General features: G+C 43.9%; 2 protein-coding genes and 1 pseudogene across 4 annotated transcripts; all 3 read right to left on the reverse strand.

The window, feature by feature from the left end:
* Positions 1 to 153: 153 nt before the first annotated feature.
* On the reverse strand, positions 154 to 5,376 carry ift52 (intraflagellar transport 52 homolog (Chlamydomonas)). Its single transcript, XM_064968939.1, has 14 exons — positions 5,336 to 5,376; positions 4,924 to 5,067; positions 4,696 to 4,783; positions 4,324 to 4,453; positions 4,134 to 4,209; positions 3,869 to 3,940; positions 3,465 to 3,591; positions 3,260 to 3,343; positions 2,795 to 2,863; positions 2,558 to 2,712; positions 1,728 to 1,815; positions 1,384 to 1,492; positions 1,125 to 1,270; positions 154 to 1,014 (listed from the first exon to the last, which is right to left on the reverse strand). Exons 2-14 carry the CDS (start codon positions 5,040 to 5,042, stop codon positions 973 to 975), a joined length of 1,305 nt encoding a protein of 434 aa, XP_064825011.1. The 5' UTR covers positions 5,043 to 5,067; positions 5,336 to 5,376; the 3' UTR covers positions 154 to 972.
* A 4,790-nt stretch (positions 5,377 to 10,166) lies between these two features.
* On the reverse strand, positions 10,167 to 16,171 carry LOC135542181 (serine/threonine-protein kinase Sgk2-like). 3 transcript variants are annotated; one of them, XM_064968941.1, is made up of 13 exons: positions 15,927 to 16,171; positions 15,663 to 15,695; positions 15,428 to 15,480; positions 14,520 to 14,577; positions 14,309 to 14,392; positions 14,034 to 14,165; positions 13,829 to 13,923; positions 13,584 to 13,620; positions 13,399 to 13,485; positions 13,217 to 13,312; positions 12,909 to 13,064; positions 11,688 to 11,777; positions 10,167 to 11,560 (listed from the first exon to the last, which is right to left on the reverse strand). In XM_064968941.1, the coding sequence occupies exons 2-13, from the start codon at positions 15,678 to 15,680 to the stop codon at positions 11,402 to 11,404; spliced, it is 1,065 nt and encodes a 354-aa protein (XP_064825013.1). In that variant the 5' UTR covers positions 15,681 to 15,695; positions 15,927 to 16,171; the 3' UTR covers positions 10,167 to 11,401. The 3 variants fall into 3 exon arrangements, with proteins under 3 accessions (XP_064825013.1, XP_064825012.1, XP_064825014.1); XM_064968940.1 differs by having other exon boundaries at positions 13,829 to 13,941; XM_064968942.1 differs by lacking the exon at positions 13,217 to 13,312 and having other exon boundaries at positions 13,829 to 13,941.
* A 1,296-nt stretch (positions 16,172 to 17,467) lies between these two features.
* LOC135541621 (serine/arginine-rich splicing factor 6-like) lies at positions 17,468 to 21,873 on the reverse strand (annotated as a pseudogene).
* Positions 21,874 to 24,644: the final 2,771 nt, after the last annotated feature.

Here is a 24,644-nt window from a genome sequence, read left to right on the forward strand (position 1 = left end):
TGCTACGGGCGGTAACAATGTCATACTCGTACCAAACAGCATCAGATAGATGGCCTACACGTAGAGAGTCAGAGGGGCGTTGTTTCACTTTCTCCTGTAAAATACATTCAGCCTCTTGCGAATTGAAAGGAAATTATGAAACACAGAGAGAAGAAAGATACATCATTTTTTTATTGGTGAATTTTTGGGGGGAAGCCTGACTTCCCTTGGATACACGCCACTGCCCCCTCCCATCATTGCTGCCTTGTTGGTGAAGTTGCTCATCAACTAGCAGATTAAATACAAGCTGCATAATAAGGCAACCGTTCAATAATTCACCCCAAAAAATGGACGAGTAGCTAGCCAGTGCTGGTAAGACTGAACAAGCCAAAGTGGTCATGTGACAGTGCTATACTGAACAATTGAGGTAAGGTTCTCAGGCTCAGTAACTGCTGCTGTGTCTTGGCCAGCAAAAAGTCATTTTGGTGAAAGTGGACCACACTTTGGCATGCTATTTCCTAATTAAAAGTGTATATATTTGTTTTATGGCTGGGCAACTAAGACTCCAGTGGTTGTTTAATGGCTTGTATATATTGACATGTTCTCTAATTTCACTTTTACAGACAAAGGGACACAAGAAGATACCAGTCTGAAGAAAATGTATATTTTACAATCTATTATAGTAAATACATTTTTTTTGATTAAATCAACCATGTATTGAGGAAATGATGGAACACTTTACACAGTGAAAGCCAAAATGTGTCATCCTTTACCACAAGTAATCAATCAGATATGGAAAGCCGTATACAATATTTATTTCACTTGTCAGATTTAGTACATTAATCTAATCAACTATATACATTCTGTTTAAAGGCTAGGGAGTTACATTCTTGTAGTTACTGGAAAAACGATATGGATACATCTAGATTGAATGTAGGTATATACAAGCCCATGAAAAATACATCATATTGCAACCTCATTGGTTGCAATTCATCAGAACGGGGAAAACCTGGTCTCTGTGTCAAGATCATGTTCCTGTATGGGAGAGATTTTAATGACATAAATTACAAATTAATGTCAATCATTGCCTAGATCAACTAACCTTGTGTGCATATATCAAAGGGTCTGATGTTCATATGGCTCACCTGATTGAGCTTCTTGAACTCCACGACCTGGAAGAAGATGTGCTCCAGGATGTGTTTGGCATCCCTCTGATCTTTATCCAACTTCCCCGTCACCCCCAAGATGTCACCACACTTCCTCACGTAGAACTCTAGATCATCGTCTGTGCCTGCAGGAAGAACAACAACGTCATTAAGTCAAATTAGACCTGCGGTTAACACTGACATTGTCGGAGATCAGCTAACAAAATAGTAGGATGTAGTATGACGGTTCAACACTTACATTTGTTGGAGAGCTGTGCCAAACGCACCTTCTCAGAAGAGAAGGTTTCATCCAGGTCAAAGAGGTCAAGCATGGGGGGAGGCAGATCCCTGAAGGCAGGCGGGAAGACCTGCTCAAAGCAACCCATAGGAGAAAACAGACAGATCTTGGAGGGATGGCAAATTGGTCATTTTCTACAATGATCAAGTGTGTATAGTCACATCACTAAATCCCAGTCAATAAGTTCGATTTGAATACAATCACTAATGCACATGCCATTCTCAGTTGAGTGTATAGAACCCACACAATGGTTGAGCTCGAGGAGAGTGTGTAGAGCTAGTGAGGGTTGCTGAGGGGAAACTTACAGCAGGCTCCAGCTGTGGAAGGGGAGTCTCAAACTGAGGTGTGATCAGCTGGAGAGGCTCGTGTTTGACATTCATCTGCTTGTAGGAACTGCAGGAGGACAAGTCAAACACATTGTCAACAAACATACCGTAAGATCAAGGACCTCAGCCACCCGAGTCACAACCTGTTCTCCCCGCTACCATCTAGAAAGCAGAGACAGTACAGATGAATCAAAGTTGGGGCAGAGACACTGAAAAACAGCTTCTATCTCCAGGACATCAGACTGTTAAATAGTCACCACTAGCCGTCCTCCGCCCATTACCCTAAACTTAGTTACTGTTACTTGCCGGCTACCACCCGGTACTCAACCCTGCACCTTAAAGACTGCTGCCCTATGTACATAGTAATTGAACACTGGTTACTATAATAATGTTTACATACTGTTTCACCCACTTCTTACGTATCTACTGTATTCCAGTCAAGGCTCATCGTATTTAACTACTGCTGTACATACCTTTTCTATTCATCTACTGTCTATACACACCATCATATACATTTCTATTCTGGACTCTGACATTGCTCGTTCTGATATTTCTTAATTCCTTTATTTTATTTTGGGATGTGTGTGTATTATTAGGTATTACTGCACTGTTGGAACTACAAACATTAGCATTTTGCTGCACCTGTGATAACATCTGGAAATGATGTGTACACAACCAATACAATTTTATTTAATTTAATGATTTAAACATACAGGCATGGAAGACAAAACAGCCTGTACCCACTTCCACTATGACCTACTGTAGTGAAAACTGATGTCTCCAGTTTATAAAGCAGTATGTGTTCTCACCTGATGACTTGGGGCAACGTGTTTGTTGATAGTTTGAGTAGAGACATGTCAAACAGGGAGGTAAAGTCTCTTGGATTTTCCTCTCCCTCTTGCAAGCATACTCGCAGTCGCTCAGACAGGCAGCCTGTGTCTGGCAGCATGGTGTAATCTGTGATCTGAGCCAAACAGAACGTGAAGTGTCACTTCTAGGACTCAAAGGTAAAACGGCAGATCCTAAAACATGCCTTGGCTTCTCACCTCGGGGTCCTCTGCATCTATCTGGTTCAGAATAATGTTATCACCCATGAGCCACTGGAAAACAACATCCTGTATAACAAAAAGAGAAAGGGCACATTACAACCGAATGGAGTCTGTAGGGGATCAAATAGGGGATCACCAACCATTACCATTGCGGTGCTATATGGATCACACTCTCACAACTATTCTTGTGTTACTGTGAAGACGTTAACAAGCCTCCCATCAGGAAGTCGTCAAATACCCTTTTCACACAACTGAGCAAAGATATGCACAGCCATGCTGTACTGCCCTGGCCTGTTTATGCACCCATCATAGTTGCTGGAACGATTCTGGAAAGGACAAAAATCTCTAAACCAACACATTGCAGTTGGGTTGGCATGATCGTGTGAAAAGGGTAAAAGAGCCTACATTATTGGCTCTCAAACGTGACAAGTCTGAGTGTTTATAGACAGACACTCCACTCACCATTATTTTACTGTTCTCCTCTTTGTCCAGGTACTGGTCACTGAACATGTGACAGGACCCCATCACTGCCAATTTGCCTGCCTCCTAAATTACAAAAAAATAAAAAATTGACACAACTAGTAAATAACTGACATACTGTATCTTTGAAAAACAATGCATGATCATGTTGTATTGTGTTGGCAGGAGGTCAACGGGAGCTCCTCACCTTGACGTGATAGAAGGCGAGGACAGGCCTGTTGAGGGGGAAGCAGACGGACCCAGTGGAGAGAACAGCCACAGCAGGCTTCATCACGCTCAGTGTCGCTCCATACGGGTACACAAATGTGAGGGCCCTGTTCAAGTACACATTAAGAATATAGGTTGATTTTTTTTTTTACCAGGGGGGCACTGGACAAGCCAAACTGCAATCACTGTTTCACTCATTGTTTTGCTTGTTTAACAAGGACCAACCGCTTTTGGCAAATCTGGCTGTTTGTTTATGTTTGGCATATGATATGATTAAACATGAAATTGGGATAATATTTCTGTTGTCTGGTGAGTGTTGACAGTTATAAACATGAAAACAAACATACACTTGGCAATGATGACATGAAAACCGAGAAGACCTACTGTGCATTGTTCCCGACACTTTCATCTTCGATGATCCCTGTCACCACTTTGCCTGCAGCCCGACTGATCTCTCTAAAGGATTAAAAGCGAGATGCTTGTACAGTAGCGCAACAATGAATGTGTCTCATAGCTTGTGAAAGTATCAACCCCATTATCATTTTCTGCTACATTTACTTAATTGGCATTGACAAGAAAGTAATGATAAAAGCACTATTACTTTGGGACACAGCAAATATCCAAATGTCTAAATGGTTAATCAACTAACCTGTTCAGAACACCATTGGACACAAGTGCTTCTTTTGGATGGAAATACTTGTAGTAAACATTCCTCACGACAGCATCTACAGTAAAACAGAGAATGAAGACAAAACACTCATCATCAATAAAACTCTGACAGTGAAATATCTGGATGACCACAATCAGAGTCACAAGGTCTATTCTCATATGATCCTCACCATTGTTGACCATTATCCCAAACTCCTCAAGGAGGAAGTTGATATTGGTGTCATACTTCATCTCCCCTCCTTCACCCAGCATCACAAGGACATCTCCTCCCCCATCCAGGTACTGCTTCAGGACCTCCAACTGAACAAGAGAGGGCGAATCAACGTCTGACTCAAAACATAAAGCAACCAACATACAGTGTTTAGGTTGACAGAAAAATGTTCTATATTAGTGGAATGTGTTGCTGCAGAATTGCAATGCAGGGACACATCAAACTTTGATATGAAACTTTTAAATCTGTTATTTGAATATCTTGATTACCCTGCCCAAAACTCCATCCAAAGGCATGTAATTTGACCTTTTACAACTGACCAGCAACACACCTCAGCTGCAGTGAACTTTTCCCTGGGGCCAGCAGTAATCCACAACTTCACACCATTCAACTTCTCCAAGGAGAGCTCCTCTTTCATGCTGTGCAGGAACAAACATAAAACCACATATATGAGTAAGTAACCTTATTATGATGACAAATACGTGACTACAATGCATTGTTCTTATGTAGTTACAGCAAACAATATAGTCAGCTAACTAGCTTCCTAACGTTAACTTACCTCTGAATCTTCCATTGTGCCCTGAGTCTCTTCTGCAGGGACTTGTAACCATTGTTGGCAGTGAACAGTTCTCTCTTGGATGCGTTAAAAACAACACTGCTGCGCTGCTCCTTCTCCATTGTATGTTAACTTCTATTTAAAAACCTGTGACAAACACGCTGTTACATTATTGCATTGCGTAGCTATATGATGATCTACTCAACGTTAGCTAGCTAGCAGCTAAGTTAGCTATCTAACTTACACAAATCGTCACTAGCGAGCAAAGTGTTGAAGTAACAATAATTTGCTGTTTCTTTCTATATTTGAACAAAGTAGCTAAATCACTAATGCATCTTAAAATATTAACGGATTTCTATTTTTTTTTTAAAGGATAATAATCGTTGTAAGTGAAGTTAGCTGGCTAGTTAAATACCTCAAGAAACCATCTTCCAGTGGCTCAAAACGGTGCATTGTGGGTACAAAACTGATCCACAAGAGTAACCATGGGCGCTACATGCATAGCAACAGGAGAAGGGATCACAGACGCAGGTTCTCTCTTCCTCGCGGATACTGCCCACACTGTAGCAATACATGCCCCACGGTCTCTTTTTCCTGTCAATAATCACGCTTTCCTATCACATTTAAAGTCTTATTTAACCGGCTGTGTCCCATCTTTCCACCGAGTTGGGCCTCTCTTCTTCTTTTTATTGGCAAATTGCAACCAACTGACAGGTGCATACGCATCCACCTGGAGTGTGATATCAGTCACGACCTATCTACATCACTATATTCTCTTAACTAACCCTGAATTTCTAATAAAATAAAATAATTCCCTACAAACCTGGCTACTCCCATCACCACCACCCAAAATATCACCCACTCCCCTATCCCGACCAACCTCTCTGACCCTGTCAAACGACCTCTCCCGTTCAACATCATACATTCCACAAAATAATATATGTTCAACTGTTTCCTCTACCATACAGCCATTACACCTTCCAGTACCATGTTTCCCTATCAATTTCAAAGAGTTATTCAAACCTGTATGCCCTAGCATAACTTCCTTCCATTATATGACACTATCTCCCGTACAGATTTCCTTGTACTATAAAAATATCTGCCTTTACTACTTTCATCCCAGGGTCTCTGCAAGCAATCTAACCCATTTTTCAGAATCAATGTTTTAATTTCCCCTCTACCAAACTGCACCTGTATATCCACAATATTATTTTTCACAGCTTTTTTCACTATTATATCTACTAGATCATTTCCATAAACTCCTGTATGAGCCGGAATCTAACAGAACTGAATTTCAATACCATTTCTTTGTAAGCCCAACAACAGCATCATATATATATATATATATATATATATATATACACACCGCTATCATTCAAAAGTGACCAAAACATCAGCCAGGAAGCATAGGAACTGAGAAGTGGTCTGTGGTCATGACCTGCAGAACCACTCCTTTATTGGGGGTGTCTTGCTAATTGCCTATAATTTCCACCTGTTGTCTATTCCATTTGCACAACAGCATGTGAAATGTATTGTCAATCAGTGTTGCTTCCTAAGTGGACAGTTTGATTTCACAGAAGTGTGATTGACTTGGAGTTACATTGTGTTGTTTAAGTGTTCCCTTTATTTTTTTAGCAGTGTATATATATACTATACTATACTATATATATACACTGCTAAAAAAATAAAGGGAACACTTAAACAACACAATGTAACTCCAAGTCAATCACACTTCTGTGAAATCAAACTGTCCACTTAGGAAGCAACACTGATTGACAATACATTTCACATGCTGTTGTGCAAATGGAATAGACAACAGGTGGAAATTATAGGCAATTAGCAAGACACCCCCAATAAAGGAGTGGTTCTGCAGGTCATGACCACAGACCACTTCTCAGTTCCTATGCTTCCTGGCTGATGTTTTGGTCACTTTTGAATGATAGCGGTGCTTTCACTCTAGTGGTAGCATGAGACGGAGTCTACAACCAACACAAGTGGCTCAGGTAGTGCAGCTCATCCAGGATGGCACATCAATGCGAGCTGTGGCAAGAAGGTTTGCTGTGTCTGTCATCGTAGTGTCCAGAGCATGGAGGCACTACCAAGAGCGCCCTGTGCTCTTCACAGATGAAAGCAGGTTCACACTGAGCACATGTGACAGACGTGGCAGAGTCTGGAGACGCCGTGGAGAACGTTCTGCTGCCTGCAACATCCTCCAGCATGACCGGTTTGGAGGTGGGTCAGTCATGGTGTGGGGTGGCATTTCTTTGGGGGGCCGCACAGCCCTCCATGTGCTTGCCAGAGGTAGCCTGACTGCCATTAGGTACCGAGATGAGATCCTCAGACCCCTTGTGAGACCATATGCTGGTTCGGTTGGCCCTGGGTTCCTCCTAATGCAAGACAATGCTCGACCTCATGTGGCTGGAGTGTCAGCAGTTCCTGCAAGAGGAAGGCATTGATGCTATGGACTGGCTCGCCAGTTCCCCAGACCTGAATCCAATTGACCACATCTGGGACATCATGTCCAGGAGTTGGCGGATACTTTAGTCCAGGTCTGGGAGGAGATCCCTCAGGAGACCATCCGCCACCTCATCAGGAGCATACCCAGGCGTTGTAGGGAGGTCATACAGGCACGTGGAGGCCACACACACACTACTGAGCCTCATTTTGACTTGTTTTAAGGACATTACATCAAAGTTGGATCAGCCTGTAGTGTGGTTTTCCACTGTAATTTTGAGTGTGACTCCAATTCCAGACCTCCATGGGTTGATAAATTTGATTTCCATTGATAATTTTTGTGTGATTTTGTTGTCAGCACTTTCAACTATGTAAAGAAAAAAGTATTTAATAAGAATATTTATTTCATTCAGATCTAGGATGTGTTATTTTAATGTTCCCTTTATTTTTTTGAGCGGTGTATATTACCACCTTTTTCTCCCCAATTTCATGATTATCCAATTGCGATCCATTTACGAACGTCCCATCACTCCAACTCCCCAACCTTGCTCGGGAGAGGCGAAGGTCAAGTCATGCATCCTCCGAAAACATGACCCGCCAAACTACGGTTCTTAACACCCGCCCACTCAACCCGGAAGCCAATGCACCAATGTGGAGGAGGAAACACTGTTCGACTGAAGTCTGCCTGCATGCGCCCTGGACCACCACAAGAAGTCGCTAGAGTGCAATGAGCCGATTAAAGAGATCGGCGTGTAAAAACTTGACTGGCCTGCACAGAGCCCTGACCTCAACCCCATCGAACACCTTTGGGATGAATTAGAACTCCAACTGCAAGTCAGGCCTAAATCGCACAACATTAAAATCATCCAACCTCATTAAATCTGAATGGAAGCAAGTCCCCGCAGCAATGTTCCAACATCTAGTGGAAAATCTTCCAAGAAGGGTGGAAACTGTTATAGCAGGAAAGGGCGGACCAACTCCATATTAATGCCTATGAATTTAGAATGAGATGTTCGACGAGCAGGTGTCCACATACTTTTGGTCATGTAGTGTATTTGCAACTGCTCGGATAAAAAATCTTGGTCGAGCAACAGCCTATTGACTAAACAATAGACCAGTCGACTAAATGGGGTTAGCTCTAAATGTAACAATCATTTATTGTTGCCATCGGTGCATTTCTTACAAATAACCTGTCGGACCGTCTTTAAAGCCAATGGGACTGTCATCAAACGCTTTTAGCTCTTGCTTTTTTACTCATTGTATTGATGAATTTCATCATCGACAATACTTTGCAAACTCAATGTGCAATCAAATGTTATATGAATGCTTCCTTCCAGGGAAACCGAGGTCTGTCCTCAGCTAGGAGCTCACTTGGATGTATGCCAAGCTTTGACTCAGTGCCAGTGCCTAGTCATTACTTGATTACTTTATTGTATCACTATGATAACGCTATGATGTCCAATGTGTAAGACGAGTGTAAGACATCTCATCTCCTGTATTTACTCTAGTGCCCCTTACATCTATGGTAAACACCGGGTAACAACTCAGGGAAGTGTTTTGAGCAGCTCCAGTACCAAGGGGTCCTGAGGATGGATACATGTGATGAGGTGGAGGTCAAGGTGCCAGTCGATATGATATACACAGATGTCCCGGGCAGAGTGATTGAAGCGCTGCAGGACATCTACCCAGCAGCTAGCCAACTAGAGCAAGAGCTTCTCCAGAGTGTCTCTGCCAGAGCCATTGTAAAAGTGGTCGTGCAGCAGATCAATGCAGCTCTGTCTAGGGCCCTCCAAATAACCTGCTTAGATTGTAATTACTTGCTATGGTGGGATCTGCCAAGCATTATAGCGAAGATGGGTTGGCAGCTGTTGAGGGCCATGGAGTTCCATTGATCACCCCTTCAGCAGACATCTGTGGTAATGAGGAAGGAAGTAGATCATTTAAATGTCGTTCTAACATTGTCCTTTGTGCCATGTCAGTGAAACTGAGGAGTATCTCCAAAGGGATTAAACAGAGTAACAAGGGAGCACAACAAGAGCACAGGCTACTTGTTGAACTGCCATCTTCTAGCAAGAGTCAGCAGAGGACGCTGGGTCTAGTACAGTTTCTGAACCCTCTAGGGAGATCACTGAGGTCAGGGAAGTCTTTCAGTCAGAATCAGACGATCCTCTACCATTGGAGCAATGCTCTACAACGTTGGGTTCATGCCGCAGGAAGGACGTGTTGATGAAGGCTTGTCCAAGGCTTGTTCCAGGACAACAACTTTAGCACCACTTTCTCAATTGATGAGACCCAGAAGACTGTCGCTACTATGAGCACTTCTGGAAGTGACAGGGGTACTAGCATTATCACTACCCCAGAAACCCCACTGCAGAGTCTACACCACCAGGAAGGAGGTCTCTTCAGTGAAAAGAGTGGCCGAAAGTGACAGAAACAGCCTTGCAAACTGGTCAGATGCAGAGGGATTTAGTACTGCAGAAATGCCTGTATTGGAGCTAATGGAGAGGATGGTGCTCAGCCGGGAGGATGTAGCATCCGGAGCCTGAAGAGCCTCTTCTCCTCTAGTTGTCTCCGTCCTCACATTGACAATTTAGTCGACCAGCTACACGATCTTTTGACTGTGAACAGCACTTTTACTGCTCTGCCGAAGTCCAAAATAACAGGGGAACTCAAGGGAGGGTTTTCTATAGATGGCATATGCTCTCACCGAGAGATCTACACTCAACAAAAATATAAACGCAATGTAAAGTGTTGGTCCCATGTTTCATGCACACACAAAAAAATCCCAGAAATGTTTCATATGCACAAAAAGCTTATTTATTTCAAATGTTGTTCACAAATTTGTTTCCATCCCTGTTAGTGAGAAGCTCTCCTTTGTCAAGATAATCCATCCACCTGACAGGTGTGGCATATCAAGAAACTGATTAAACACCATGATCATTACACAGGTGCACCTTGTGCAGTGGACAATAAAATGCCACTTTACAATGTGCAGTTTTGTCACACAAAATAATGTCTCAAGTTTTGAGGCAGCGTACAATTGGCATGCTGACTGCAAGAATGTCCACTAGAGCCGTTGCCAGAGAATTGAATGTTAATTTGTCTACCATAAACCGCCTCCAACGTTCTTTTAGAGAATTTGGCAGTACATCCAACCGGTCTCACAACCACAGACCCTGTGTAACCACACCAGCCAAGGACCTCCATATCAAGCTTCTTCACCTGCACCTTCACCTAAGTAATTTCTTTCAATTGACTGATTTGCTTATATGAACTGAAACTTTGTAAAATCTTAGAATTTGTTGCGTTTATATTTTCGTTCAGCATAGCCTAATAAAATAATCCCCATAAAAATCTGCCAGTTTTAAGCAAGTGATATCAATTTCTTTTTTTCATTGGGTGCATCTCAATCCACCACATCGGCCTATGTAACAATTCCGCATCTGTGGTGAAAGGTGGCAGAGCTGGAACGGTGTCAGACCATGAAATATCCTGAAAATCAGTCTTCTCACAAAGTCGTCTGTAGTGTCCAAACAGTTTAGCCTGAATGTAGTTAAATTACTTTTTTAAAATTATCATATATATTTTGTGCTACAAAAATGTCCCGGTTTTTCATTTCCAAAATCTGGTCACCTCAATCTGTTTATTTCTGAGGCTACCATATACATTTTGAAGCATAGAGATTTGCAATGATTTTCTTGAGATATGTATGGTAAACCCACAAATAACAGAACCAAATATTTATTATAACATCCAAACTGATGTCACATGTTAACAATTAACTCCCCATTCATATATTTCAGGGAATGATTTATCTATCATTGCCTTGAAAATCCTAGCCTATTTGCATTTTTTTTCTTTATTTGCATTGTTCATTTCTGCATGAGATATTATAATAGCTTTACAAATACAATTACAAAGTCATCGAAGAGCCAATGCATTAGGGATGCATTAGGGGTGCATTTTAACAAAGTGGGCGGGAGAAGTTTGGTTCTTTTGGGTGGCAGCAATGTAGAATCTGAATGTCCTAGAGGAAGTTGTCATCACTGGAGACATAGGAGAAGCCAGTGAAAGCATTTGGGCTGCTGGTTGATAAGTTGGAGAATTCAGGGGTAACCCCCACAGAGCCTGACACCATCTCTTTGGTGAACTCTGGATCAATATGCTGCATGTCTGCTGGGCCTTTCTGTTGAGACAAAAGGTTTAGCACAGCAGAAAACGCTGAATGAATGTTATATTAATTGTGTATGTATGTTATGGATCGAAATTAGACGAAAAACAGTACTGAAATCAAATTTGTTTTACACACTTACCACGTTGGGGTTGTATGGAGGTTTGATTCTCCGATGGTAAAGGTCATCCCAGTTTATCGTCGAGAAAAAAGTATGGTTTTTAACTTCGAGCTGCATGTGAAAGACAAAAATATTTTCAAGGCTCAAAGCAGCCGTTTTCATACCCTGTTTACATACCCTACATTATTCATCTCATATGTATACGTATATACTGTACTCTATATCATCTACCGCATCTTTATGTAATACATGTATCACTAGCCACTTTAACTATGCCACTTTGTTTACATACTCATCTCATATGTATATACTGTGTGTATATGTATCTTGCCTATGCTGCTCTGTACCATCACCCATTCATATATCTTTATGTACATATTCTTTATCTCCTTACACTTGTGTGTATAAGACAGTAGTTTTGGAATTGTTAGTTAGATTACTTGTTGGTTATTACTGCATTGTCGGAACTAGAAGCACAAGCATTTCGCTACACTCGCATTAACATCTGCTAACCATGTGTATAAAATAAATTTAAAAAATTTGATTTTTTTGATTTATCTTGATATCATATAATTTACTGGGTAACAATTAAGTACCTTTCTGTCATCGTTTTCCTTGTAAAAAAATAAACAAAAACTTTTTTGCAAAAAAAAAAAAAACTTTCTCAAGCAACAATTTTGCTTGGACAGTCTGGGGGTGGTCTGAGTGAGGGGCCGAGTTGGAGGGGCCTAATTGGAAGGATATGTAACCTGAAAACAAGCTGTTATTGGCAGGGAGGTTTGAAACTCTCTTTGTTATTTGTCTATTAACTTATACTGCCTGCCAGGCACGTAGACTGTGGTTTATGAGTCAACCCACGTATCACTATCAGAGGACACCTGGACCACCTATTGAGATGTGCCTTTTGTTAAAGATGCAATCCTGTATTTTAAAGGGCTTACAAACATTTGTTTTTGCAGGATGTAACATATCATATGAAATGGATGATGTTGTACACAATTGTGCCCAAATTTCGGGGACCCGTTTTGCCTCGTTGGCACTACTTTCAAAACTACTGGCTGAAGTTATACAAAAGCTCTGGAGCATCCCTTTAAGTAAATCAGATGATAAATGAGGTTCTAGTGATTCTGGAGTGGGTCTGTGTGTATGTGTCTCCACGTGCGTTAACTCTAGGAAAGAGAGAGAAAGTAGACTGTCCGGTGAGGACATTCTCATCCTGTGTATTGTGACATGTTCACTCACAAAGTCTGCGATAGCACCCAGCCTGCGATGCTGGTCTTTCTGTAGGAGGCCCATCAGCAGGTCACACGCCACAGAGCTGGCCCCCCCTGGCACACTCAAGGGCCTGTGGAGGATGTTGTCATACATCTCAGACATATCCTGGCTATAGAAAGGGGGCTGGAAGGAACAGAGGACAAAATGAGTTGATACTCACAATGAGGTGTGGCCGACTTGGTTTGGAAAATGATAAATACATTACTATAGTACGCAGAACCATAATTCATTACAGCAAAGTGCACGTGAATAGGCCTTTCAGAGGGTATGCTCACCAGCCCATATATCATCTCATAAAGTACAGTTCCCAGACACCACCAGTCTACCGTGTGGTCATAGGGCTGCTGTTTCAACACCTCCGGAGCCAAATACTACAGAGCAAAAGGCGGTGTCAGTGGACACAGTGACTAAGGGAAATGGGGGGACTGTAGGATATACAATAGAAATCAAAACTTACCTCTGGGGTTCCACAGAAAGTGGAGGTGGTGGACTCCGGGTCTATCCCCTCTTTACACAAGCCAAAGTCAGTCAACACAACATGGCCCTGGAGAAGGTCCAAATCAAAACATCAGGGCGACCTCGTTCAACCCACGGAGAACTAATATAACGCTAGTCGTGAATTCATGATATACATACACTTACCTCGGAGTCTAACAGCACATTTTCAGGCTTCAAGTCTCTACAACAGAGAAAATTGTGGGTTTTTTTTTTTTTAAACAGAGAACCTTCTGTACAGCCTAAAGGCACTGCTGACAGAATGACCTTCCAAAGGTCAAAGGGAGCCATGGAAACCAGCAGAGAACATGTGGGTTTACTGTGAATGACCTGTGAATCCTGCTAAGTGGGTGAGACTTAGTTGTCAACATAGTTGAGAGGGTGTGACTGACCTGTAAACAATGTTGTGCGAGTGTAGGTAGCCGATGGCACTGGCCAACTCAGCCGTGTAGAAGCGAGCCCTTGGCTCTGAGAAGCAGTGCTCTCTCTGAAGGTGATAGAAAAGCTACAGTAGAATATCAAAAGTAGAAGGAAAATTAAAATGTTGTACAAAATTAAAAAAAAAAAAAGAGCCTATGTCTTTACTCCATACATTACCTCTCCTCCATTGATGTAATCCATGACAAAGTAGAGCTTCTCTGGGGTCTGGAACGAGTAGTGGAGCCCCACCAGGAAGGGATGTTTCATACTCTTGAGCAGCACATTCCTCTCTGCCATGATGTTCTTTTGCTTCACATGGAAGAATCCAGCGGCAAATAAATACAGCAATTGTGAATCATTATTGTTAAACCCACTCCTACCGACAGCATGTTTTGTATCTTTCAAAAAAAAAATCTACTGTTATATTCGGAATTATGTGAAACTCGTGGAACCTCTTTTTTCCTCTGTATGATTTTTTTCTGCAGCACTTTCACAGCATAGAACTTGTTGTCAGATTTCAGTTTGGCAAGAAGAACCTGGGGACACAACAACATTTATTAATAATAAGGTAATAACACAAAGTAAAGTATATAAATGGTTGGTTATACACCAACAGCATTTTTTTTTTGTCAATTTACAGAGCACTGCCAAAGATGACCATACCTTCCCAAATGTTCCTTTCCCAATTATAGCCAGGATTTCAAAGTCTGATGGCTTGGCACTAAAACGTAAGAGGCAATGGTGTGGGAGAAAGAGGGAAATGGCTTTAGTAGCAAACTGTACAATAGTATACAATGTGTCTTTAGATTTTAAAATGTATAGGCAAGGCTTTGCTGGTATCTCTTTGTTCTGTGGAAAGCCTTTCCATGTCACCCACAGATATCACCAATACCAGTGTAGTTGCCAAAATAGTGACACATCCTCGGGGTTCTGTCAACAAGTTAAATCATGTCAATAACAGAGGATCTGCTATATTTAATTTTTTGGGTGAGAACCATGATAAAGCCTGGGAGGGTCATCTCTCGATCAGACCGCATGCTGGTGTTGATAACAATAACATCATTGTTGTGATGTTTCCTCTGTCAATGACTATCCACTGAGTGTTGGCTATATGCTGCAGGTGGTGGATTACAGAAAATAGCTAGAGAGAGACATGGGTTTACTAATTCCCTCTGGCGTCAGCGGCCTGCCCTTAATCGCTTCCTTTACACTAGTTCCTGACTGAACTTGCTTTACCTCTCAACTTAGTTTCCAATTGGCTCTTTCACCCCCCCCCCCTCCCCCCTCCCCTGTAACTATTCCCCAGGTTGTTGCTGTAAATGAGAATGATTTCTCAGTCAATTTATCTGGTAAAATATGGGTTAAATAACAATTAATTACTAACTTGTATAAAAAAAATATATATCACTAATTAGTATGTGTGTTTAGTGTTCACTTCTTACCGATTTGCAACATCTACAGACAGTATTTAAATATTTGCATTAGGCAATCATGACCTGAAGTGTGGACTGCAACAGTGATCCAAGTGTGTGCATCCACATTGCTTATTATCATAAAGCTTGGTTACTCACTGGTGATTGTGTGAGTGACCAAGGTTGACATCAATGGAGTTTGCTGATTGAAGCTGTGAAGCAATTTGAGGAGACAATATTACTGTGCTAAATGGTTTGAAGTGAACAGTGCCATGTTCACTGATTCAATTGATTGTAGAGGGGACAAATAATAGGTATACAAATGAGGAACCATCACACACCCATGTCATTTTGTGAAAATAAAAGTGATTGGAAAATATACATTCAAATATACCTGACTCCAATTATCCATGTCTCTTTTCTGTGCCTATCAGGGTGGGAGTCAAAGGCATTTGAACAGAAATGGATTATTTATTTGTACCATCAAATATAAGTGAGCTCAAAATAACTTCTACATTTTTTTAAATACTGACTTGAAACCACCTAGACACTCATTGCTAGAAATCAATAAAAGTCAGCAGTATACAAAAACAAATGTACAAAATATAACTGTAAAATAAAAACAATACATGAGCATTAAGTTGGTCAAGGATCTTACCCTCTTGTGTGTAGAGGACTTTTTTCCTCAGGTGTTCTCAGGTAGGCTATTGGTATTCAGTCCTCGCAAGAATCTGTGACTTGCCAAATAACCTACAGCTTATTTTCAAGTCTCAGATGAATATGTATCTTTGGCCAAGTCTTATGTCCAAAAATCTACGAGAAAACAGCGTAAATTCAGAGAAGATTCTCGGGTATGTAAAAGTGTAAGAAATGGATTGATGCTGGACATCCAGAGCACTGACGTAAACTCGTTTGCACGCAACATGTTGTATCACTGTAAACTAGTACTACGCAAACCCACATGGTAACATGTGGCATGTATACAGAGTTGACACGCTCAAACTACTAATTCAAAGGTGCATTCACCAAAAGGGCCCAGGAATTTAATACTGTAGCTTAGTTGTCTCTACATATTTCCTTTTGAAACAAACCAACCTGCACATATTATTTGACACACTGCGTGTCTGCACACATTTTATTGCAATTAATTAGGTACATCTTATTATGGTGACCATTTCAAATAAGACAGTCAAAGCCAAACATGTCAAGACTGTTAATAAACATGTGTGCTTAACACATTTTTTAAATTTTTATTTAAGACTTATTTCCACCCCTAAATCAGATATCTCAGAGCAAACAGCGACATGATTTCCCATACATCTTCTTTGAAAATAGCCAATACACCATAGTAATGCTGTATGTCAGTCAATACTCAAATGCTCAAAGGACAACTGTCTAGACTATACAGACAGCATCAACTACACCAATAGGAAAGAAAACCAATAAATAAACCAACAATCCTGCCAAATGTATAAACTAGAAAAATTAATCAAAACATTTCAGAGAAAGTAACTGAATCATAGGGAGAACCATTTATATGGGAAAAGATTGTTGGGTGATTGTTGGGTCTTCATTTCCTTCTATTTTAGATTTGTCAAGATAGGTAGATGGCAAGGTATTATTTTAATGCCATAGCAATCACGATTTGATAATCGAATACCAGAGATTCAATGAAGCAACGCAGACAGTGTTGACATTTAAAATTAGAAGTAAGAATGAATTTCCTCTTGAAAGACCAACATCAACCAGTATCTTTAACATGACGCATAAGCAATCTCAGAAAGATAAGGAAACTGAGAACAACTTGGAAGTGACGCAGCGGTCTAAGGTACTGCATTTCAGTGCTAGAGGCATCACTACAGACCCTGGTTCGATTCCAGGCTGTATCACAACTGGCCGTGATTGGGAGTCTCATAGGGCAGCGCACAATTGGCCCAGCGTCGTCCGGGTTCGGGCTTGGCCGGGGGTAGGCAGTCATTGTAAATAAGAATTTGTTCTTAACTGACTTGCCTAACGGTTCAATAAATAAAATACTATGCATTCTATAGTAATCTACAATCTTTCAGCCTGGTTCTCAACACTTGGAATCACAGCCAAGTGCTCAGAAAGGGACAAATTGAAACACTTGTACCTGCATTCGAGCCGTGATTTATTTTTAAACAATCTTTCCTACTTCCTACTTAAAATAAACAAGTGCATTTAATCTCGGGAAGCCGATCGGGACCAGGATTTATAGCGTGAGGCGGATCCAGAAGCTGGGTGCTTGGCGGGGGACTTGGATTGGTGAAGGTCTTCTTGTGGGAAGGGAGACTTGGACCGCTCTCCATCTCCATTCTCTGTGGGTTGGTGGAGAACGACTCTGGGAATTCTCGCTGACAGACATCCTTGGAATAGCCTCTGGTTCCCCGCTCAGACTTCACTTTAGAGTGAAACTTGCTTGTGCGAGAGCGAGATTTGTGGCTCGCCGAGCAGCTGTGAGACTTGCGTGCCAGAGCGAGAACGGGACTTGGAACGGGACGTCCTGGTGCTAGAGCGGGAATTGGAACAGGTCTGGGACTTAGAGTGGGACTTCTTCACGGATCGAGAACAGGATTTGTGGTCGGATCTGGTGCAAGAGTGCTGTTCACAGCATGAGAGTGACCGGTGGAGGACAAACACACAGGAATGTAAACTAGGTCTTGTATTTGTGTAGTTGTCTTGTAAAGTATGTGTGCTTGTCAGTATGCTGCTGTGTTACATTGAAATTTCCCCTCTGGGATGAACTATGTATTAATCTATGCAACTCCCCCAGCCACATGAAGTATTGGAGTTCTTGGGCAGGGCAGATGCAATTTGGTCAGTGTTATTTCCGCGAGAGTGACCTGGATAGCTGCCAGAACATCTGCAGCTCCTTCTGCGAGAGCGACGTCTGTTACGAGACCTGGGAGATCAAACACATTGTAAGCCTGGGTAAATTACCAGCTTTGGTACTAGAATGATAGCAAATGAAACCTGCAACACCTTCCACATTAGGGCAGTAAGGACCCAATGCCTGCATTTCTGAGGTGATGTAAGTCCAGACTTAGAGCAGCTGCCAGAAGAGGAGCGTCGGCGGCGAGGCTTGTCCTCCACCAGGCAGATCTTCCTCCCATTGATGTCAGTGCTGTACAGCTTGTCCAGGGCCCTCGTCATGTCCGAGCGTGATCTGAACTCAATCCCCCTCATTGGTCCTCTCCTTATGGGCGTCGGCATAGGTCCCCTCACCAGCTTGGCGCATGAAGTCCTGTCAACCAAAACAAATGGTGTGCTTGTAACATGTGCTGTTGTTCGGAACCCAGTTTTCAGAGAAGGACGGATAAAATATAAATGGAGACTTGAGCGCTTGTTACGGTTTTCTGTATGCGAAGGAGAGTCGGACCAAAATGCGGCGTGGCTATTGAGATTCATGTTTAATGAAAAAACACACTAAACACAAACACTACAAAACAATAAATGTAACGAAAACCGAAACTGCCTAATACTGGTGCAAACTAGTACACGACAGACATAAGGACAGGAAAAGGAACAAAAGGACAATCACCCACGAAACACTCAAAGAATATGGCTGCCTAAATATGGTTCCCAATCAGAGACAACGATAAACACCTGCCTCTGATTGAGAACCACTTCAGACAGCCATAGATTCACCTAGAACACCCCACGAAGCTACCATCCCAATACATGTGAAAAGACCCCAAGACAAAACACACCACATACAAAAACCCATGCCACACCCTGGCCTGACCCGATAGATAAAGAAAACACAAAATACTAAGACCAGGGCGTGACAGAACCCCCCCCCCACCCCACAAGGTGCGTACTCCCGGCCGCACACCAAAACCCATAGGAGAGGGTCCGGGTGGGCGTCTGTCCACGGTGGCGGGACGTGGACCCCACTCTAACAAAGTCTGAGTCCATTTTCCTCTCGTCCTTAGATAGGCGACCATCGCCGCCGACCTTGGCCTAGTAGTCCTCACCCAGGACGCCACTGGACTGAGGGGCAGCTCGGGACTGAGGGGCAGCTCAGGACTGAGGGGCAGCTCGGGACTGAGGGGCAGCTTGGGACTGAGGGGTAGCTCAGCACTGAGAGGAAGCTCAGCACTGAGAGGAAGCTCAGCACTGAGAGGAAGCTCAGCACTGAGAGGAAGCTCAGGCAGGTAGTTGGATCTGGCAGATCTTGGCTGGCTGGCGGTTCTGGCAGATCCTGGCTGAGTGGCGGATCTGGAAGAGTCTGGCTGACTGGCGGATCTGGAAGAGTCTGGCTGACTGGCGGATCTGGAAGAGTCTGGCGGATCTGGCTGACTGGCGGATCCTGGCAGACTGGCGGCTCTGGCTGCTCCATGCTGACTGGCGGCTCCGGCTGCTCCATGCTGACTGGCGGCTCCGGCTGCTCCATGCTGACTGGCGGCTCCGGCTGCTCCATGCTGACTGGCGGCTCCGGCTGCTCCATGCTGACTGGCGGCTCCGGCTGCTCCATGCAGACTGGCGGCTCCGGCTGCTCCTTGTAGACTGGCAGCTCTGGCTGCTCCATGCAGACTGGCAGCTCCTTGCAGACTGGCAGCTCCTTGCAGACTGGCAGCTCTGGCGGCTTCTTGCAGACTGGCAGCTCTGGCGGCTTCTTGCAGACTGGCAGCTCTGGCGGCTTCTTGCAGACTGGCAGCTCTGGCGGCTTCTTGCAGACTGGCAGCTCTGGCTGCTCCATGCAGACTGGCAGCTCTGGCTGCTCCTTGTAGACTGGCAGCTCTGGCTGCTCCATGCAGACTGGCAGCTCCTTGCAGACTGGCAGCTCCTTGCAGACTGGCAGCTCTGGCTGCTCCTTGCAGACTGACAGCTCTGGCTGCTCCATGCAGACTGACAGCTCTGGCTGCGCTAAACAGGCAGGAGACTCCAGCAGCGCTGTAAAGGAGGAAGGCTCTGGCAGCACTAAACAGGCAGGAGACTCCGGCAGCGCAGGAGAGGAGGAAGGCTCTGGCAGCGCTGGAGAGGCGAGGCGCACTGTAGGCCTGATGCGTGGTGCTGGCACTGGTGGTACTTGGCCGAGGACACGCACAGGAAGCCTGGTGCAGGGAGCTGCCACCGGAGGGCTGGTGCGTGGAGGTGGTACTGGGTAGACCGGACCGTGCAGGCGCACTGGAGCTCTTGAGCACCGAGCCTGCCCAACCTCACCTGGTTGAATATTCCCGGTCGCTCTGCCAGTGCGGCAAGGTGGGATAGCCCGCACTGGGCTATGCAGGCGAACCGGGGACACCGTGCACAAGGCTGGTGCCATGTAAGCTGGCCCAAGGAGACGCAAAGGGGACCCGATGCGTAGAGCCGGCTTCATGGCATTTGGCTCGACGCTTACTCTAGCCCGGCCAATACGCGGAGCTGGAATATACCGCACCGGGCTATGCACCCGCACTGGGGACACCGTGCGCACCACAGCATAACACGGTACCTGCCCGGTCTCTCTAGCCCCCCGGTAACCACAGGAAGTTGGCGTAGGTCTCCTACCTAGCGTCGCCAAACTCCCTGTGAGCCTCCCCCTCCCCAAGAATTTTTGGGGCTGACTCTCGGGCTTCCATCCGCGTTGCCGTGCTGCCTCCTCATATCAGCGCCTCTCCGCTTTCGCCGCCTCCATTTCTTCCTTGGGGCGGCGATATTCTCCAGGCTGTGCCCAGGGTCCTTCTCCATCTAGGATTTCCTCCCAAGTCCAGAAATCCTTATTTCGTATCTCCTGCTGCCGCTGCCTGTTGTCACGCCGCTTGGTCCTGTTGTGGTGGGTGATTCTTTTACGGTTTTCTATATGCGAAGGAGAGTCGGACCAAAATGCGGCGTGGCTATTGAGATTCATGTTTAATGAAGAAACACACTAAATACAAACACTACAAAACAATAAATGTAACGAAAACAGAAACAGCCTAATACTGGTGCAAACTAGTACACGACAGACATAAGGACAGGAAAAGGAACAAAAGGACAATCACCCACGAAACACTCAAAGAATATGGCTGCCTAAATATGGTTCCCAATCAGAGACAATGATAAACACCTGCCTCTGATTGAGAACCACTTCAGACAGCCATAGATTCACCTAGAACACCCCACTAAGCTACCATCCCAATACATGTGAAAAAAACCCAAGACAAAACACACCACATACAAAAACCCATGCCACGCCCTGGCCTGACCCAATAGATAAAGAAAACACAAAATACTAAGACCAGGGCGTGACACCGCTCACCTTTAGGTCCTGCCAGCTGCAGTGACTAGAGAGGTTCTTCTCAATAAGGCGGTACTCTGTGCGTGCAGGTGGCCCGTACTTGTCCCGGCCAGTGCGGCTTCGGCTGCTGTAACCACTACTATCTTTAAAAGAACACTGAACAGACAGTATGGCACAGTGGGGGAGTCTACAGAGGCTACACTGGGGGTGAAACCTCAAGGGGGGCTACTAGAACTCATCCTTGGACGTTTATCCCTGTGTGGACCCTTAACATGATTGTACAAATAAGTGATGTTGTCTAACATTGCCCTGGCAGAGGTAGTAACACATACATTCAGCCAATGTACATCTGAGCATCATGGCAGTTACAGGGAATGGACAGCATTCCCGCTCTTTCCCCATTTCTCTGATTCATCGACCTCAGGCTTACATTTATTCTGCTGTTCAAAAAGGTATACATCACAACACTAAAATGGGGGAGGAAATATGTACGACTACCAACTGATGCCACAGTAGTTGGCAGAAATGCACCAGTCCACAGATACCATTTAACTTCCAACTGAATGCAAACTGCTCTCTTATGTAACAGTTAACCTTTTATAACTAGGGGGCGCTATTTTAATATTTGGATGAAAAACGTTCCCGTTTTAAACAAGATATTTTGTCACGAAAAGATGCTCGACTATGCATATAATTGACAGCTTTGGAAAGAAAACACTGACGTTTCCAAAACTGCAAAGACATTGTCTGTGAGTGCCATAGAACTGATGTTACAGAAAAAACCCAGATAAAAATCCAATCAGGAAGTGCCGCATTTTTTTAAACCGCCTCATGGCAATGACTCCTTATATGGCTGTGGAGGAGCTAGGAGTCAGCTTACGTTTTCCACGTTTTCCCCAAGGTGTCTGCATTATTGTGACGTATTTTTAGGCATATCATTGGAAGATTGACCTTAAGAGACTACATCTACCAGGTGGTCGCTTGGTGTCCTCCGTCACAATTATTGCGTTATCTCCAGCTGCAGTGTTTTTCCGTTTGCCTCTGATGAGAAACCAACTGCCACGAATGATTTTTCATCGAATAGAATTGTGAAAAACACCTTGAGGACTGATTCTAAACAACGTTTGCCATGTTTCTGTCAATATTATGGAGCTAATTTGGAAAAAAGTTTGGCGCTGTAGTGACTGCATTTTCGGGGGGTTTTCTTAGCCAAACGTGATGAACAAAACGGAGCAATTTCTCCTACACAAATAATCTTTTTGGAAAAAATGAACATTTGCTATCTAACTGAGAGTCTCGTCATTGAAAACATCCGAAGTTCTTCAAAGGTAAATGATTTTATTTGAATGCTTTTCTTGTTTTTGTGAAAATGTTGCTTGCTGAATGCTAGGCTTAATGCTATGCTAGGCTATCAATACTCTTACACAAATGCTTGTGTAGCTTTGGTTGAAAAGCATATTTTGAAAATCTGAGATGACAGTGTTGTTAACAAAAGGCTAAGCTTGTGTTTAAATATATTTATTTCATTTCATTTGCGATTTTCATGAATAGGAAACGTTGCGTTATGGTAATGAGCTTGAGGCTATGATAACGCTCCCAGATACGGGTTTGGAGTCTAACACAGACGCCAACATGGCTTCAACCTTAGGCGATATTTATTTTTAACAGATAAAATATAAATGGGATTCCTCACCATCACCCTGGTCTATTAGCAAAAGGCTGCTGTCGTCGTGGCTTCCGGTAAGGTCAGCCAAGAGGTCATACGTCAAAGGTCACACACACATGAAGGTGAAAGCCAAGGCCAAACGGGACAGACAGGCAGTCATCATAGCCAGTCATCATCAGTCATCTTAGCCTAAAGGTCAACAGATTCAGCCCACAGTGGACTCTTTCAAATTGAAACATCCAAGGACTTTGTTAAGATGGTGTAATGAATCTACACTGCTCCAAAAAATAAAGGGAACACTAAAATAACACATCCTAGATCTGAATGAATGAAATATTCTTATTAAATACTTTTTTCTTTACATAGTTGAATGTGCTGACAACAAAATCACATGAAAATGATCAATGGAAATCAAATTTATCAACCCATGGAGGTCTGGATTTGGAGCCACACTCAAAATTAAAGTGGAAAACCACACTACAGGCTGATCCAACTTTGATGTAATGTCCTTAAAACAAGTCAAAATGAGGCTCAGTAGTGTGTGTGGCCTCCACGTGCCTGTATGACCTCCCTACAACGCCTGGGCATGCTCCTGATGAGGTGGCGGATGGTCTCCTGAGGGATCTCCTCCCAGACCTGGACTAAAGTATCCGCCAACTCCTGGACAGTCTGTGGTGCAACATGGCGTTGGTGGATGGAGTGAGACATGATGTCCCAGATGTGCTCAATTGGATTCAGGTCTGGGGAACAGTCCATAGCATCAATGCCTTCCTCTTGCAGGAACTGCTGACACACTCCAGCCACATGAGGTCTAGCATTGTCTTGCATTAGGAGGAACCCAGGGCCAACTGCACCAGCAAATGGTCTCACATGGGGTCAGAGGATCTCATCTCAGTACCTAATGGCAGTCAGGCTACCTCTGGCGAGCACATGGAGGGCTGTGTGGCCCCCCAAAGAAATGCCACCCCACACCATGACTGACCCACCGCCAAACCGGTCATGCTGGAGGATGTTGCAGGCAGCAGAACGTTCTCCACGGCGTCTCCAGACTCTGTCACGTCTGTCACATGTGCTCAGTGTGAACCTGCTTTCATCTGTGAAGAGCACAGGGCGCCAGTGGCGAATTTGCCAATCTTGGTGTTCTCTGGCAAATGCCAAACGTCCTGCACGGTGTTGGGCTGTAAGCACAACCCCCACCTGTGGACGTCGGGCACTCATACCACCCTCATGGAGTCTGTTTCTGACCGTTTGAGCACACATGCACATTTGTAGCCTGCTGGGGTCATTTTGCAGGGCAAAGGCGGAGGTAGTGGTCCTGCTGCTGGGTGTTTGCCCTCCTACGGCCTCCTCCACATCTCCTGATGTACTGGCCTGTCTCCTGGTAGGGCCTCCATGCTCTGGACATTACGCTGACAAACACAGCAAACCTTCTTGCCACAGCTCGCATTGATATGTCATCCTGGATGAGCTGCACTACCTGAGCCACTTGT

The sequence above is a fragment of the Oncorhynchus masou genome, chromosome 6 (assembly GCF_036934945.1).
Source record: "Oncorhynchus masou masou isolate Uvic2021 chromosome 6, UVic_Omas_1.1, whole genome shotgun sequence".
In the NCBI taxonomy this organism is placed as follows: Eukaryota; Metazoa; Chordata; class Actinopteri; order Salmoniformes; family Salmonidae; genus Oncorhynchus; species Oncorhynchus masou.

Coding starts and splice junctions, on each gene's coding strand:
- ift52 (XM_064968939.1), bottom strand. CDS start 5,042: ATGGAGAAGGAGCAGCGCAGCAGTGTTGTTTTTAACGCATCCAAGAGA. Junction 3,592..3,868: donor AGTGTCGGGAACAATGCACA/GTAGGTCTTCTC, acceptor GTACTTGAACAG/GGCCCTCACATTTGTGTACC. Junction 3,344..3,464: donor TCGCCTTCTATCACGTCAAG/GTGAGGAGCTCC, acceptor TTTGTAATTTAG/GAGGCAGGCAAATTGGCAGT.
- LOC135542181 (XM_064968940.1), bottom strand. Junction 14,393..14,519: donor GGAAAGGAACATTTGGGAAG/GTATGGTCATCT, acceptor TTGTGTCCCCAG/GTTCTTCTTGCCAAACTGAA. Junction 14,166..14,308: donor TCATACAGAGGAAAAAAGAG/GTTCCACGAGTT, acceptor TTCCATGTGAAG/CAAAAGAACATCATGGCAGA.